The 17,195-nt window shown below is 42.1% G+C and overlaps 2 protein-coding genes across 5 annotated transcripts in view; both read left to right on the forward strand.

Annotated features, from left to right (window-relative positions):
- The first annotated feature begins 279 nt into the window (after positions 1-279).
- rp9 (RP9 pre-mRNA splicing factor) lies at positions 280-9,906 on the forward strand. The gene is made up of 6 exons (XM_069695226.1): positions 280-593; positions 816-846; positions 969-1,098; positions 3,939-4,030; positions 4,505-4,566; positions 6,701-9,906. Exons 1-6 carry the CDS (start codon positions 448-450, stop codon positions 6,921-6,923), a joined length of 684 nt encoding a protein of 227 aa, XP_069551327.1. The 5' UTR covers positions 280-447; the 3' UTR covers positions 6,924-9,906.
- A 2,414-nt stretch (positions 9,907-12,320) lies between these two features.
- The window catches only part of elmo1 (engulfment and cell motility 1 (ced-12 homolog, C. elegans)), a 101,003-nt gene continuing 96,128 nt past the window's right edge, over positions 12,321-17,195 (forward strand). For all 4 annotated transcript variants that reach the window (XM_069695501.1, XM_069695524.1, XM_069695518.1 and 1 more), the window contains exon 1: positions 12,321-12,423. The gene's annotated coding sequence lies outside the window, so the exon portion shown is untranslated. The remainder of the gene's footprint in view (positions 12,424-17,195) is intronic.

The following is a 17,195-nucleotide window of genomic DNA, read 5'->3' on the forward strand; positions in this document are numbered from 1 at the left end:
AAAAGAAGGTGGACATAGCATGCTCAACAGATGAGTGAAACTTAATGTTATTAACCAAAACAGAACCATACAGAAATGTGCAGCTTCCTGCTTAAAATAATTACACAAATAGTGCTGGTGAAAAACAGTTTGTTTTTTGAGAGGAACTGTAGTTTTACTATCGAAAACCAAACCATATACACGGCGGCCGCACTTGCCGTGTTACCGGCCGCGTCCTGCAGGTGGCGCTGAACTTTAACTAAACAACCCGACTGCACAGGAAGTACAGCAGCACCAGAGCAATGTTTGCTAGTTAGCAGCCGGTTAGCATCGTGGTCGGTATCATTCCTTACGGAATTGGTTGAAAAAAAAAACCCAACAACAACAACAACAAAAAGCGGCTTTACATGCAACCACTAATTCAAAGTTAATGTGTTGTCGCGCCGGCGGTTTGCTTATGTTAAGACAATGTCGGACAGAAAGCGAACAAGAGAGAAGGAGGAGAGACGAGACCACAAGAGACACAAGGACTCGAAACATGACTTGGAGAAACTCAAGACACACTCGAAAAAACTCAACCAAGAAGTCCAAAAACTGAAACATGTAGAGACCTTGTGAGTAGTTTTCGCTGAGAGGTCTTCTTTTGAATCCCGCAAATAAATGCGACTTAACTCCTCTTTTTCCAGACACTTCATTTCCCTTTGGGTGATTTTAGCTGAGAAATTTGGCGACGTGTAAAGTTTGCCTGCGTTAAGAGGACCTTTGCTGAGTTTGATTCTTTTTTGTTTTGTTTTGCAGTAATAATAACCATCGTATAATCTTTCCCCCCCATGCAGCTATGAGAAACCTCCTCCGGGACTTATTAAGGTAACGACGTACGCACAAAACGAGAGACAGCTCACGAGAAAGACATTGTTGTTGTTTTTTTGTTGTTGGCATTACTACACTTTTTCTTCAGACTTTGGTGACGGTGATCGTTTCTGTCGCAGGAGCATGAAGAAAAACCGGAGGACTGTATTCCTGCAGAGCCGGGAAACGAAGATGCCAGGACCTTCCTGGCACACGCTCCCACCAAGGGTCTCTGGATGCCTCTGGGGAAGGAGGTGAAGGTGATGCAGTGTGAGTACAGTGACGAGACTTCCGTTAGTTTCTGCCTTGGGGTCTACACACAAACATGCTGCTTACAGTTGTAGCTGCAGGAATGAAGTCTTTAACAAGGTTTTTTTTTTTTTGTAAAACAAGCAAACAAACATTGTAAGGTTTTTTTTGTGTGTTTTTTTTTTTTTACAACTGGTGATTAAAAACCAAAATGTTCTGTTACAGCAAGTGCCAACACATTACGTGTTGAGCCATGATTGGTAAGATTGCGTGCAAGGCCCAGAATAAAGAACATTTTAAACCTGGTCGATGTAGACAAAACTTGAATCCAAAGTAAAGTCTGATTCATAACGTCCGCAAATACACAATCAAAGACTCGCTGCAAAACAAGTTGTTGTTTTTTTGGTTTTTTTTTTTACAATGTATACCCTTTGGACCCTTTGCACAGTTATAGAAAGGAAGAGTGGATGTGGGAGGGGATGCTCATGATCAGGGCTGAGCAATGAATCAATCTAATATCAAATATAACCAGAGACTTGACATCATCTTAGATTTTAGATATTGTAATAATGTGCTGCAGCGCAAGTGTTGTCTTTTTCCTGCTTTTAAAGGCTGCATTACAATGAAGTGATGTACTGTACATGCCGTACTATTATTTGCCTTTAGCCACTTAATCATTATATCCACATTACTCATGAATATTTATCATTTAAAAAGAAAAAGAAAATGTCCCCTTGTGGGATTAATGAAGTAACTATCTATCTATCTATCTATCTATCTATCTATCTATCTATCTATCTAATCTATCTATCTATCTATCTATCTATCTATCTATCTATCTATCTATCTATCTATCTATCTATAGACCTCATTGTGTAAATATTTTTGGGAAAGCTCCAATAGTCATCCCTACAATGTTGTTAGATATCGATATCAAAGTGTTTGGTCATAATTATTGTAATGCTTGACTTTATCCATATCGCTCATCATCACTTTTATAAATTAGAAGGAACTCTCTCCCATGATAATGTCCTCTGCTCTTAGTGGAGGCAGCAAAAGACACATCACAGTTGTCAATAGACTTTTATTTTGTGTTTTTACACTTCTATTGAATGCTGATTTTGACACATGTCCCTCTTTCCTGTTGACACTGTTGTTATTTGGCCAGACCAATCTCACTTTTTTATGTTTTTATGTAAAGCGCTGTTGATGAATCCACACGACACATTATATTCAGTGTCTGCATGTCCCAAAAATGTCTTAAATTCTCTGAAATCAAGGTAAAGTCGAGGAATACAGTAAAATATGTTCATTTCATCTTTAATATTATAACTCTTAAGTTATTCATGTTTTCTTGTGACTAATCAATTGTTGCAGGATGTCATCTGATAGGTTCATGATAATGCCTTTAGTAATAACTATCTGTTCATTAACATCACAAAGCTCTTAAAAAAAAACCTCTTACATCTATGTTGGTGAGTTTAAACAAATATTTTTATTAGCGAAAGTCGCAGCAGCACTCGAACGTCTGAAACTATAGGTGGGAGTAAACCTCCACTGTGAGTGGGCAGCGGACTTAATAGGTGATAAATCTAATCGCAAGAACTTGACATTTGGCACTGTGTCCATGGTTTTTCCGACAAACACGACGGACTAAAGATTAATAATGGTGTTGTGGAGATTACTTTCTGTCCTTTTGACAAAACAAAGACTGTCATTATATTCAGTGTCCATTCATTCCTTCGGCCCACACATTTTCATGCTGTGTGAACCGTCAGAGACGTGGAGAGTCTGCAGACACGCGCGCACACACACACACACACACACACACACACACACACACACACACACACACACACACACACACACACACACACACACACACACACACACACACACACACACACACACACACACACACACACACACACAGCCTGTCCACAAGTTGGCATTTGTACTGCAGAATCTGAGCATGACTCGCTCTGCTTAATCCTTCGAGAAAATGTTTAAATGTATCATCCTGTTTAAAGGAACAGGGAGAATTCACTGTCGGCAACATTTCAATGCAGAACTTCTTTAACGATATAAGATGGAATTTACCTCACAAAGACTCGCAAGTTATTCACAGAAGCTCCTCCACCACTTGAAGTGCAGACCAATTAAAACAGCGTGAAATTGTTCTTCAATTCTTCACTTCTGGTCTGTGAAGAAAAGTGATGATGAATTTTAAATGGTCTGTGTTTCATAATGAAGGCAAACATTTTGGAAAACATGAGCAGATGTTTGTGACTTCAATTTGCTTCTTTTGCCTTTTTTTTTTTTACATCAGGCACACATGAGGAAAACTTTTCATTTAACTTTAATCAATTTGTGTTTTGTGGGCTCGTGTGCTTCAGTGAAGGCGGTGGGTTAGAAAAAAATCTACATGTTAATTTGTTTGACAAAATAATCTTTAACTCAGGGTCCGCCTACTAGCGACGAGCTCAGCCTTCATCTGTTAATACAGTTTGTTGAGTTGTCACTGAGCTGGTTCAGTCATCAGCAAGTACAGAAACAACGTCACATGATAATCGGTGGTCAGAAATTAATTTACATGCGTGTGTGGTAATTTATAGCAACTGATCTTAACCATGACTGCTGAGCGTATCCTGTTGAATTGCTGCTAAAGGTCATGTGATGCGATTAAAAGCTTTAGAATGAGTTCCTAAGTTGGGTTATTTAGTCAAACCACTGTTCCCCCCCCGGTGAAAAATGTACTGTTAAAGCTCACTCTTCTGTTTCGTAGGGAAGCTGCTAACATGTACCTGATCTGTTACTCCTCCCCGAAGTGTACACAATGAGATTTCTTTCATTTTCTGCAGGCTGGAGATGCAAGCGCTACGGCCACAGGACGGGAGATAGGGAGTGTCCTTTCTTCATCAAAGGCAACCAGAAACTGGAACAGTTCAGAGTGGTGAGCTAATTAACTGCTTAGAAATATTTTCTATAGCCAACCTATAGTCACCCATAAAGTCTATGGAATAATACCCTACAGTCAAAGAATTTAGGTTTGGTTGTGGCAAGGTCAAGGAGACTAAAGGTTTGTGTCTGAGACCTCAGCGAAAGTCGGGACACGTCTAGTTCACACATGTGGGCTGCAGACTTCTTCACACAGCTTCCTCCACTGTACCTGGAATGGAAAAATACCCACTGCAGGAACACAGGCTCTGCAATGATTACCATAAATGCAACTGTGCCATATTTCCCTACCTTGTATTGTCTCTATGTTTTTAAAAGTGCTGACACAACACTGTTAGGAATATGTAGAGTTGGAAAAGTCTCCTGGATCTAATGTGAATAGCTGCAGCTCTTATTCTAAGTAAGTAAATGTGTTTTTTTCCCCTCATTTTTCCTAGTATGTATTGACGCACTGTTTTTTTTTTTTTAGGCTCATGAAGATCCAATGTATGATATAATTCGGGAAAACAAAAGGAATGAAAAAGAAACCAGGTATTTGCACTAATTATTCTGGGATATGTTTGTTTGTTTGTTCATATCTTGTGCCATAATTTCCCTGAGTAATAATTAAATATCTTTCATCTGGTATGAAGAGGACAGACAAAGGAGAGCGTTGAGGCTGCAGTCAGATGGTTAGATCACACACTTGAGAACCCTCAGCGAAGTGCGACAATCTCAGATGACCTGGAAATTCTCTCATGGTGGCTGGCTCCCTGTGCCGGTTTCTAGCGAATTGTGTTTGACACCAGGATGTTTGAACTTGTAGTGAGTTCACTATGCAGGCTCTTTGTAGGGGTGTGTGTGCACATGCAGAGCAGCGGCAGCGGCAGCAGCACACACACTCTCGTGTGTGTGTTTTTGCATGCCATACAAAAAGGTTATTTAAAGGCCAGTGGCGCTTTGAAGTCTTGAGTTGCATGTCTGTGCCACATCAATTTTTGCATCTTCTTGGAAAGGGAAATGAAGCAGTCCAACCTTTCCCAGCTTAGTTTTGAACTCCCTGCACAGTCTCCGGTTGTGCTTCACATGTCAGTCTCCTATTAGTGCACTTATTGATAAAAACATTAAATGGAAAATTTAAGAATTTTTATATATTTTTATTTTTTATCAAATTACCTGCATCTATAGTTTGAAAGTTAATTTTCTTACACTACTTAAAGGTTAAGATATTTCCATTTTAATATTGGACTGATTATTTTCTGACTTGTGCCCTGAGAGTCTTCTTTCCTACTATTTTATATTTCATTTATTTTTATTGAACTAGCACAGATTTTGACATACAGGGTATTGTTCGTCTCATTTTAAAGGATGGGTTCAGATTTTTTTTTTTAGTTTGTCTAGAGATCATACTGAATAAATCTTGGTTGCCGTAACAACTCCTACTCTCCATATGGGCCCTGAGGCTTTTCTCCCATAATGCCATATCCTTTTGGGCTGTGTTTGTATTAATCATTGATGAGTGTCTGTGAGATTTTGCTCTCTTTTCCGACTTTCTGTTACAGCCTGGGGCTTTATTATTCATACGTGTTACCTTACATTGTGAATTTGATGCCTGAGTGTGTGACTGGAAAAGTTGAAAACGCTGACAATGAGCAGGAATTCTCCCACTTTCGGTCCATTTGAGGAAACCAAAGAGACATTTAGAATATCTTGTTGTAGGTCACGAGGTGCTGTTTTGGCGGACTTCACTTCGAGGACTAAAGGTACGCTTTCAGGAGAAATGCGACGAGTGTTCTGATGATCATTCTGCTTCCTCTGATCTGCACTGCTGTAAAAGAGTCCCGGTGCATGTACGGGGAGCACGTAAATGTTTTCGAAGAGATTCCTGTCAGGCTTCAGTGCACTTCTGATATCATCACTCCTGGTGCACCAGCTCTCTTTTCTAAACAAGTGAAAGGCCTGCAGTCCAGTGGGCCTCCAAACACTTCTCTTGTTCTTATTTTCTGACACGCGTGTCACTTTTTATTGAGCGATGTGGTGGGTCCTCCCTCGTTCTGTGATGCGTTTCATGTTTCCTTCCTGAGCCAGAAGAGGTGGTGTCCTTCGACCACCAGACCGAGTTAGGAAACAGCTGGAACCATGTTCAGTCACTGTCGTTGTGCCATTCGGTTCCAACAATAACTATTGACTTGTCTGTTTTAGTAGTGAGAGGGCCACGGTAAGAGCCAGCTACACTGTACCCTACAAGTCCTAATGAGATGATGATATTAATTCAGGTTTATTGGCCGTGAAGTCATTATTGATTGTGTCCTCCTATTGATGTTAGGACAAAAACTCTGACCTTGTTAGTAGTTTTTGAAATAAAATTGAAAACCTCATCTGTCCTCTAGCAACGTATTTTAGCAACAGGATGGCTGCATTATTCAGGCCTGGCCCTGCGTTCAGAAAATCCAGCTCAACACCTGCACTCCTAACAGTTACTTGTCACTAGAGGTTTGCGGCACATGGCTAACTCCACCTGCCATAAATGCAGGCACTGGAACAATGATGATGATTTTCTCAAGGACGTTTCAGCTGCTTTCCAACCCTGGCATCTGAATTCGCATCAGCTGTATTTTTCTCCCTGCATTTCACTCTAATTCCACCTCCTCTCTTCTCCTCTCCGCCCTGCCCTTCCTGTTTCTAGGATCCAGCAGCTTCAGCAGCTGCTCCAAGACACCACCTCTTCCTCTTCCTCCTTTGACTCAGACAGCTCCTCCTCTTCCTCCTCTTCTTCTTCTTCCTCTGACCACCATCGCAGCAAGAAGAGGAAAAAGAAGAAGGACAAAAAGAAGAAAGACAAGAAGAAGCGGAAAAGGAGGCGAAAGCACAAGTCCTCCAAAACAAGTGACCGCTCAGATTCAGATTGAAGGTTTGGAACACACTGACATGTGAACTCGAATACGATGTGCTTGAACGTAGGAGGAGGGAAAACGAAAGAGCAGCAATCGTACGTCTGATATCGAAGTGAAGGGTGTGCTCCGGAGTGCATCAGTCAGAGCTGCACCCCGGAGACTCCCTTAAGCCTTTTCTCTGCGGGTTGAAACTCTGGAAAGACTATATATATCCACTGCGCATGATTCCCTCGCCCCCCAAGGATGACGACTTGCATTTAAATCCTCTCTGTTAGATCATACAGCGCGGCGTCCGCTGGAATAGCTGCTTTAGTAAGTGTGTGTAAGTCTGCCTTGCTGCATATGCGTGTCAAAAAGTATTTGCTGCATTGGTAATGAATCTAAAGTGGTAGGGAATGAGCCTGCTGGTGGAAGAGATAATGTTCTTTCACGGGCTCTAATAAGATAGCATGTCAGCAAACACAGTGTGTCATTAAGAGATTGTATTTTCCCCCATATTTTGTTTTCCTTGCCAGCGCACTGGTTTTAAAAAACTGATTGTAGAGTGTGTTAAACGCAAAGAGGTGGAAAAAAAAAAAAAAAAAAAAAAGACTAAATTAACCGTTGGCTCGCAGTTAAAATATGTTTTCCACACAAGCCAGAATGTAAATGCTTGTGACCGTATATAAATATTTGGAATAATTTGAGGTTGGAATATGCTTCGTTGCTCCGAGAAAAGCCACAGAGATGCGGAAAGAATGTATGTGAATACGTTCCCTTATTCTGAGAATAAAAATGGCTCTTTTTCTCCCGTGTTTACCCAAATCTACACCGCAAATCCAATCATTTTGGCCTTGACTTAATGTTTGTGACACCATTTTTTATGTTTCTGAATACATACAGTAATGTACTGCAGCGAAACTGCACCGAAGTGTGATCATTAAGACGTACACAGCACAGTACCGGGCTGACCTTCCCAAGAGCCAAAGAACATTTTTCTTTTGATCTTGTCCCGCTACCAGTCCGAGATTACTTCAGAGAGTGTTTCTCTAAAATCATTTTGTTGTCTGTAACTTACACAATGTTGAGCAGTCCTCCCGCTCTGTGTTTGGCTGCCATCAGCACCACAGCAAATTGTGTTCTCCAACAGCAGAACTGCGTTACATAAAAAGTTAGCGGAACCCAGCAGCTCACCAATAACTACTTCAAACACGATTTGTCCTTTAGGCCACATGTGAGGAAGTCGGATGCTTCTCCTTTTCATGAGCAACACTTTCTGAAAAGAATCCCTGAGGAAATAAACTAGAAGCATTCCCTCTTCCTAATGACCCTGATAGAGAGACAATTACAGCAGACCTACAGGGAACAAACAAACTAGATTTCCATTTAGATTTGTGTCTTAGGCCTCTGAATAGTTGAAACGCTGTGGGGAGTGTGTGTTTGTTTCAGAAATTACAATCCCATGAAAGAGTGACAGATATTACAGCCATGAAAGTGTTTTAGTTGCTATTGAGAGCATATTTTTGTATTTATTCTTTCATCCCTCTCCCCTCTTTACTCATCTGCTTTCTGTGGCAACTGTCTATCGGTTTTCTGGTGCTTTGACCAATAAGCCAAGATAAATCAGCTTCACTGAAACAGGCTGTACCACGCTGACTTTTCTTTTTGAGCAGCACAATGAATCTCCCAGATGAGATCCAGTCGCAGGAGCAGCTCAGAGGGAGGTTGTGCCACGTAGAGAGAATTTGGCCAGTGGAGAGTCTTTATTGAAGCACTCTGTCTTCTTGGACAAGGGACAGGTCAGACTGAGTGCCTGGCCAGACTCCGTGTACAGACTGTAAGCATTTGAAGAGTTGCACTTATTTTGTTCCTCAGGCTCCGTGTTAATAATATGAATATTAAAAAGAACTGTTTGTGAAACATAGGTCCATTAGCACGATAAAGAATTGCAGAGGTTCATAAGTAATCGGAAACTTGGCCACTGAATGTTTCTCAGGCAGCTGTTTGTTGTTTCAGCGATGGTTCTTGCACAAAAGAGTTCACACGTGGCCTCAACTTGATTTAGAGTTGCTATTTAGATCGAGGTGAAGTTGTTTGTCAACATGAGGAAAGAAAGCAGGATCACGGAAGTGAAGGTAATAACGAGGCTCGAAAGATATATATTTTTTTAAACTTGGAGAGATATCAAAGGTTGTTGGTTTGCCAGAATCAACAGTTGGGCCCATTTAAAAGAAAGAAAAAAAGGCACAGGAGAACTAAAAAATGTGAACTTGCAGACCAAAGTGCACAAGTCTGGTGGATGAGCAGAAAATCATTTGCACACTCAAGAATGCTTTCCAGAGTGTAGGCGTTCACAATTCCTCATCAACAATCAAGAGAAGACTTAATGACCAAAACCTCAGAGGATTCATCAGAAGATGCCAACCCGTGGTGAACATCAAAAACAGAAAGTCCAGGTGGGAGTTCACAGAAACATCCAAAAAGAAATGACCGATGAAACCAAAATCAGCCGCAAAATGAAACGGCTACTGACCCAGAACACCACTTCATCGGTCGAACATGGTGGCGCTTCCGTTATGACTTGGGCTATGCATGGCTGCCAATGGAACTGGCACACTGGCATTTATTGTTGGTTTCACTGCTGACAGAAACGATGTTCAGCCAAATGCACCAAAACTCATTGGACAACATTTCACCATTCAGCTGGACAACAATCCTAAAGAAACAGCCAAAGCAGCCAAACAGCTTTCCGGGGTGAAGAGGTGGAATATGCTCCACTTGCTGAGTCAATCATTGGATCTTAATTTTAACGAGCTGCTGTCTACTTGGTGAAGACGGGACTAAAGGCAGAGAGATACCACAACGAGCGAGAGCTGAGGGTGGCTGCAGTCCCGGTGGGCAAGAGCATCACCGGGGAAGATACAAACTGTCTGCTGATATTTATGGATTGAAATCTTAAGTCAATCATCGACTGCTAATGATTTTCCACAAAAATGAAATAAATGATTTTGTTTGACTTTATGTGTGACGTATTACTTTACAAACCCTAAACGTTGGAAACTGTTATCTCCCACACAATTATTTCCATATTAATGTAAAACTTCTCGAATATAAGTTGAGACTTGCCACTTTATTGTAATAGTCATTATTTTATTTCATGCTGGATGTGCTGGCAAACGATGAAAAACAAAACAAAAAAAATGTAACAGTCCAAATAATAACAGTCTGGACTGCATTTCCAAACATCGAGAATGAAATCTTTATGACTGAAACACTGAACCAACTTATGAATAATATCTGACAAAAGGGAAATAAGAAGTGAAAAGGCTTCTTTGGTGAAGTGATATAAATTTCACACCACATGCTGATGGACAGATCTTCGACCATTGTTTGTGAAACAGGATGTGTTCAAATCCAAAGTGAGTTACACAAGCTGGTAAAAAAAAAAAGACAACTGACACAAAAGAAAGCAGTCCAATGTTTACGGTGTACGAAGCAAAACCCAAGAGTGACACTACATTTTATTGGATGCATTGTGACCACTTTGTATCATGCAGTATTTTTGTTTTACCGTATGGCTGAGCTTAAAACTACTCCACTGCCACTTTGCTGTCTCAGATAAAAGGATTATTTCTTCTGTGAGCTCTCAGATTGAGTCTTGAACCCTCTCAGGCTGGAGCCGGAGATGCAGAGCCACAGTTTAACTCAATGACGCAAATAACACGGAGGAATAAAAGACCGTGTTTTTTTGTTTTGTTTGTTTCAGTCTTCCCTAATGGGAAAGCACAAAAGGAGAGCAATTAAAAACTCTTATTTTTGGATGAGGCCCGCTTGCCTTCACAGCCTTTTTATGCGGTCAAATTGACAGTTTAGTTGAGGACACAGGCTGTCGTCTAAATAGGCAGAGCTTTGCATCCTGTGTTTTCAAAAGAGAAAAACAAACAGAAAGAGAGACGGAGAGATTTCTGCCGGGTGTGTCACTCCAGATTATTTACCAGGACGAGCATGGCTCCTGTATTAATCCTCCTCCTGCTGCTCCTGCTGTTTGGAGACGAGGATGAGCTGCAGGACTGTCTGCGATACACTGCTCTCCAAAAACACACAGTTTGTGCTCAATATCACAGACAGAGATTGATATAGTTCTATAGTCTGTCCTTTACCCATGAAATCTCGTGAAATGCAACATAAAACTGTGTAGGACACCAACATAAAGAAACATTAGAAGGTCATAATCCCACCCTGCAAGCAGGAGGGCAGAGAGCATTCAATAACCATGAATTATTGAAACCACTGTTCCTGTTTGCCTTCACGCTCCAGCAAGACCAGGAGGCAGATATGCTTTTGTTTTATCCATCACCGTGAACAAAAAAAGATGTCTCCTCAGTGTTTCAGTTATTTGTTCAGATAGAATCTCTTGCGCTGTAAATCCACTTCATTCAGACAGTCGCCGACATTAGGTGAGTGTAGGTAAGGCTACTGTTCACAAGAGCAGCTCGGAGTAACAGTATCAACAAAAGTCTCTCTTTTTAAATCATCTACTCAAAAAGAATTAAAGATGCACTGTAGCATTCATCCGGTGATAGTTTTAAAAGGACGACGTGTTTTTAATGACAGAAAAGCTTCTGAAATGTTATTAAACGAAAAACATTTAAAGATTAAAATGAGTGGAAATATGCGCAAATGTTGGTTTATAATTTCAAATATTTTAATGTAGCAATAAAGCAATTTTTCTTCTGTTTTCTATTTTCTTGATTTTTGAAAGTTCTTTAGAATAAGTCGTACATCTCTTGTCTAAATGCCATGTTATATTGTGTATATCTTCTATATATGTATGCATATCTAAATTGCCTTTTGTAGAAATCTAAATAAACGTGTGACGAATATTCAGAAATATAAAGCAGTTGTCAAACAAGAGATGCATAAAAAAAACCACCTTAAAAACACATATATTATAAATAACAATCAACAAAAATGTTCTTCAGTGTGCCAAACTGAAAAAGTATAACTACGCTATTTAACTTGTTGCTCATTAGCTACATTGGATAACACCAATGTTAAACGCATTCCCATCCTTTATTTCAAATATTTAATGAGATAATTCAACTTTAAACCATTTTTTTTTTTTTTTTTATTAGGTTTACTGTAATTAACCAGCCAGGGTGGAGACAAGGTTGTAAATCACAGTTCAGAGCTGCAATAAAACAAGTAGCTACTCTGCTGTTTATTATGATTGTTTTTTTGTTGTTGTTGTTGTTTTTGTAAATTCTGCTGATTTGTGAGCATTCCCTCGTTAACCGGTGCAGCTCTGCTTTCGTGCATTCACGCATCCTCTGTCTGGCATCAGCCAGCAGACGGCAGAAGAAAGGAGGAAGTGGAAACATCAGCACTATCTCTACAGCGGAGGGAGGGAGAGACCGAGGGAGGGAGAAAACACCAATGAGTGACACACACACACACACACACAACACACACACACACACACACACAAACTCCGGACATCAGCGCTTCAGTGGAAGAAGTGTCCTCGCCTTGTCAGGTTTGTCAAAGCCCGTTTTCCACTCTTGCAGAAATGTTGGTGAGATTGAGCGGTTTGTGCGAAATGTTCAGGATTCACTCTGTTTTTTTGTGTGTGTGTTGTTGGTTTTTTTTTTTTTTTTTTTTGGGGGGGGGAGATTTGGATTCGCTGCGCTCTGCCTCGATCAGCGTCTATTACATCGTAGCGAGATAACGCCGTTTCTTCCTGCCTATTTGCTCTCACGGCTCTCTCCAGCCTGCGTCCACCTCCTTTGCCTGTCCTTACTTTGTGAAGTGGCCTCAGCGGCTTTGGGCGCTGTTCTTTTATTGACATGCGTGCGTGTGTGTGTGTGTGTGTGTGTGTGTGTGTGTGTGTGTGTGTGTGTGTCTGTGTGTGTGTCTGTGTGTATTTTCAGGCACCGCCGCTCACTCCGCTTTCACAGAGAAAACACGTTGAACTGCGGTGAATAAATTAAACTGCCACTGAATTCGGTCTCTGCGCTTGTTTAGTTCTCGCACAAGTGCACAGAAACGCTGCAAGTTGCGCGTTTTGCAGTAGATGTGCTGCGAGGGAGGAAAGCGAGGTTGCGGCTGCCCGGCTTTATTTTCTTGAAAGTGCACGCTGCTCGTTTGATGCAAAAAAAAAAAAAAAAAAAGAAAAGAAAAGAAGTGGTGCGGTTATAGATGCGTCCGTCTCTCCGCGCTGCTAATTAAAGAGCTGCTTTAACGGTGTGCAAGTCCAGCCCGGCGTGCTGGCCGCACCGTGGGCCTGTGATTAGGCAAGACGGGGAAGGAAAGAGGCAGACAGCCACTGATGCATGTCAAAGCTCGACTCTCTGCTACACTATGTACAAAAAAGCCAAGACGTCAAAACGCTTAATCATCTGAAAGTTTCGCTCATCCTCTGACAGAGTTTCATTTACTTCTGATGTTTCAAACCTCCACATCAGGAGCTCCCATACGTTTTCATATGACACCCCCCCCCCCCCCCATTAAGTCTTCCACCCAAACTTTGGTGTCTTATGACCCTTTTAAAGAAAGCGGCACCGACCACCTGTGACCCCTTAGGATAGATTGTAGCCGATATTATGTCTATAGCTTGAGACTAGTTAACTTCTTCTCTAATTACCTCTAATGTTTCTGCCTTGTTGCCCTGCTTGTTGTTGCAGATTTGTGTGGTTGCCTCTGACTTTCAGGTGGAGAAATGCTACATTAGACCTCCGTTTGCAAAGATGTTGCCCTAAGTAGCCCCCTTGCTTTTCATTTTTATGAGGATCGAATTTAGAAAACGTTAATACTTTAAATCCATGATTCCCATCCAGAGCTACATCCTCACCGGGGGGGGGGGGTAGTACGTCTACAGGTATCAGTTGTTTCATGGAAAAATGGTGGAGTAGTTCTGCTAATTTGAAATATGTATTTATCAATTTTGATTTAATTTCAAAAATGTTATCTCGTTTGAGTTTTGAAGGGAAATGCACTTGCAAGTGGGATTATAAATTGGTATATGTTGAGTTATATTGAGTTAACTTGCAGTATTTGTTACCAGCTATTGTTGACTGTAAAGGACTTGTTGCACTTTCCCACCCACCTGAATCAGTACCAGTTCAACAGTTCATGCTAAGATTGCGAGTAGATGACAAGTAGAGTCTGCAAAAAAAAAAATAGTCCAAATTGATAGTTAAAAGTGACAAATAAATGTAAGTACACATGCGCATTTTGCAGACAATTCCCGGGTAACTTGTACGGATTCACATATGCAGCCACAGATCCATCATTGTGCTTTCTCTGTAGAGAAACACTTTTAATAATTCAATGCGGCCGTCTCATTTATTTTTATGACACAAAACCTGTCTGATAAGTTGCACAAAAATGGCAGAGACTCACTGCTGTAGATTAGAAACTAAAGCTATTCCTCTACCTATACCTCTGGTCCCACTGTGGGACCCACTTAAAGGGCCCTTGATTATCTGAGGATCCCACTTCAGCAGCTGCTGTTCTATTACTCCCTCACGAATCACACAGCTGTATTATAAAGCAGCAGCAGCAGCTCCAATACACAGCATGCCTCAGCCCTCTTCCTCATATCAGCCGGCGTGCCGCCCCCCGGGGGCTGCACTGTTTTCTTCTCTCTGCCCCCTCTGAGCAACCTCTGATACAGTGAGAGCCTATTTACATGCCTTGTTAGCCACCGAAGACGCCCCTGTTGTGATGGAACCGCATGCGTGTCGGCGTCATCGTGTCAACTCGACAATAACCACGGGCAAAACATAGCCTCAAAACAACAGCGCAGGGACGTGTGCGGCCATGTCTCTCAGACGCAGCCATACGGGCCCCCCTTCTCAAGGGCCTGACTCTAAAGGGACGCGTCGGGGTGGCGTTTTCCTTTGGCTCAAGCGCCATCATGGGAATGTAATCGGAGTAGAAAGTTGGAGGTTATTGTCAGGTTCTTCGTCGTTATAGATGTCCATGAGGATATGCCGTCATTCGATAGGAGGTCAGATTTTCTATCAGAAAGACATACTTCAGAGATTCCGTGTTGCGTCGTTGAGGTTTTGGCCCACATGTGCGTCCTGTCTGTGAGACTGTGGTTGATAGCCGGTTAGAGACTGATGTTTGGTTTTAGTTGCAGGTCTGGCAAAACCTTAGCAGTCAAAGAAAGCAAACTATACTTGGGAGTAAACCACCACCTTCAGCTCACTCTCCTACTGACTCGGTATGCGAGGTTTAGTGAGTGCTCAGCTTCGGCCATGTAGCTGTCCAACTTCAAAACTGAAGCGTGCCAGAAGCATCATATTTCAGTTTTACCGCCACCTGAGGGACCTATCTGTCAAAAAGAATGCACACGCATGTGAAAACAAGTTTTATTGGCCACAGCAAACCCCCCATTTCTTGTTAGCTGGTTTGCTCAAATAAATATTTCTTTAGCCCTATAGGGTCTTAAAAATCAGTGCTAGAAATGAAGTGTTGCAACGCAAGAGTGAAAGAAAAATGAGGATGAAGAAATACGGCTGCCTTTACTAGCACCATAAGTCAAAAGCCAAATAAATTGCTGGAATTAAACATAAGTGCTTTGGTCTTTTGTTTTAAATACTGAAATATAATCCAGGAAATCAGATTAGTGGAAAGAGGCCGACATGGAGAGGCTTGGAGTACTTTTTGGACGAGGATGCGCGCCTGCCTTCGCTCGCTGAGTCGCATCACATATAAGATTCCTGGTGTGTGTCTGTTTGACGCTGCCTACTGTTTGGCATCCTCTCACCACTTCCTGAAGTGCAACCTTGCTAATTTCCTGCTCCTCTCGTCTGACAGTCCTCCCCTCCCTCCCTTGTAGGTTGTTATCTTCCTCTCATTAGCTCACTCGCTCACTTGCGTTCACACATATGCTATCTCTCTCCGTTGAGCTTCCTCTTCTTTCCCCGTCTCTTGCACTTTCTTCTCATTTGCTCACTCCCACATAGCAACACAACCCTCCATCAACTTTCTCGCTCTTTGTTGTTGCTGCCCGAGGGAAATGGAGGTATGTAAATTGTGTTCTCCTTGATGTATGCCCGGCCTACTATCTGCCCATCTTGGTAAACTCATTTCCCCTCTTTTTTTCACCCAGAAGCTCAAGATTGCAGCATGACAGTTACGTCAAAAACCTCCGGACCCTGAGGTCTCTCTGTCCCTTTTGATGTCTTTTTGTGCTAACAGCCATTAAAAGTACTTATAGAAAAACTGCCCTGCCATTTCAATCTACTGGTATCCTCGCTTGCAGCACACACTGGCATGCCTGTCATTCTGCAGCTCGAGGCTAGATTACTTCTCCGCTCTAAATTAGATGAATGTTGCGGTGTATAATTGCTCCCTGTGGTATGAAAGTTAATTAAAACAGCATGTAGGTGCTGAAGGTGCGATGGGAAGATGCCAGACAGCCAAACAGACATCGGTGGGGGAGAAGAGATCTCATAGGTGCCGCTGCCATGTTCTGCTCTTCAGTTTGCTGATTGTTGCCTCGGGCTACTGTTTTATGACAAACTGTGATCTCTTAGCAGTTACATAAGGAAATACACTCATGGGGGCATTTTGACCTTTTACCCCGTGCTCTACATGTTGTGTACCCCGAGCGCCGAGTCCATCCTTCCTTAGAATATGAGTCGGTTCAACATCGACGGGCAACTTTTTCAGTAAAAGTCTAGTCTCCATGCGGTGTGAAGCAGCCCTAGATGACCCAGAAACTGATACGGGTCCCCCTGCGTGCTCCCTCTGCCCGCCGCATTCCAGCTGTGGTACGGCCGCAGAGCTCGATAAATACTGTGCGAGAGGTTATCCAGCTCTCTTACTGTGTTTGAGGTATTTAGCATCTCCCAGCTAAGAGCCTCTCAGCCTCAGAGCCTACTGACCCAGTAGGATAAATGGTTAAATAGCCTCTCAGTCCGACTACTACATCCCTACTCCAGCTGTGTGAGAGGCTCGAGATGACTTCCCGTATAGTTGGCCACTTTGTCATGATGGCCCAGTTGTGAGTGGGCATTAGGGTCTACTCCACTGTATGCCGTTGTAGTGGGATTGTGCACGTGTGTCATGGCTGTTAACATCACAGTGTATGATTTATGGCATGTGTGCACATGTGCTGCAGAGATTTGCAGAATTTCAGTGCTGTGTCAGTTTTTATTTTTCTCCCAGGCTTGCCTACGTCATTTTCACAGTAGCTGCATGCTGGTGTGTCAGTATGACCCAGGTGCTAAACCCAGGTTTCCTTCAGCTGTAACCCAATTATAGCTTTTCTCTTATGTGCGTATGGGTATGTGT

Source organism: Brachyistius frenatus, unplaced genomic scaffold (genome assembly GCF_029030835.1).
Source record: "Brachyistius frenatus isolate BFR_SWC_R1_liver_20210118 unplaced genomic scaffold, ASM2903083v1 Contig_2, whole genome shotgun sequence".
Taxonomy (NCBI): Eukaryota; Metazoa; Chordata; class Actinopteri; family Embiotocidae; genus Brachyistius; species Brachyistius frenatus.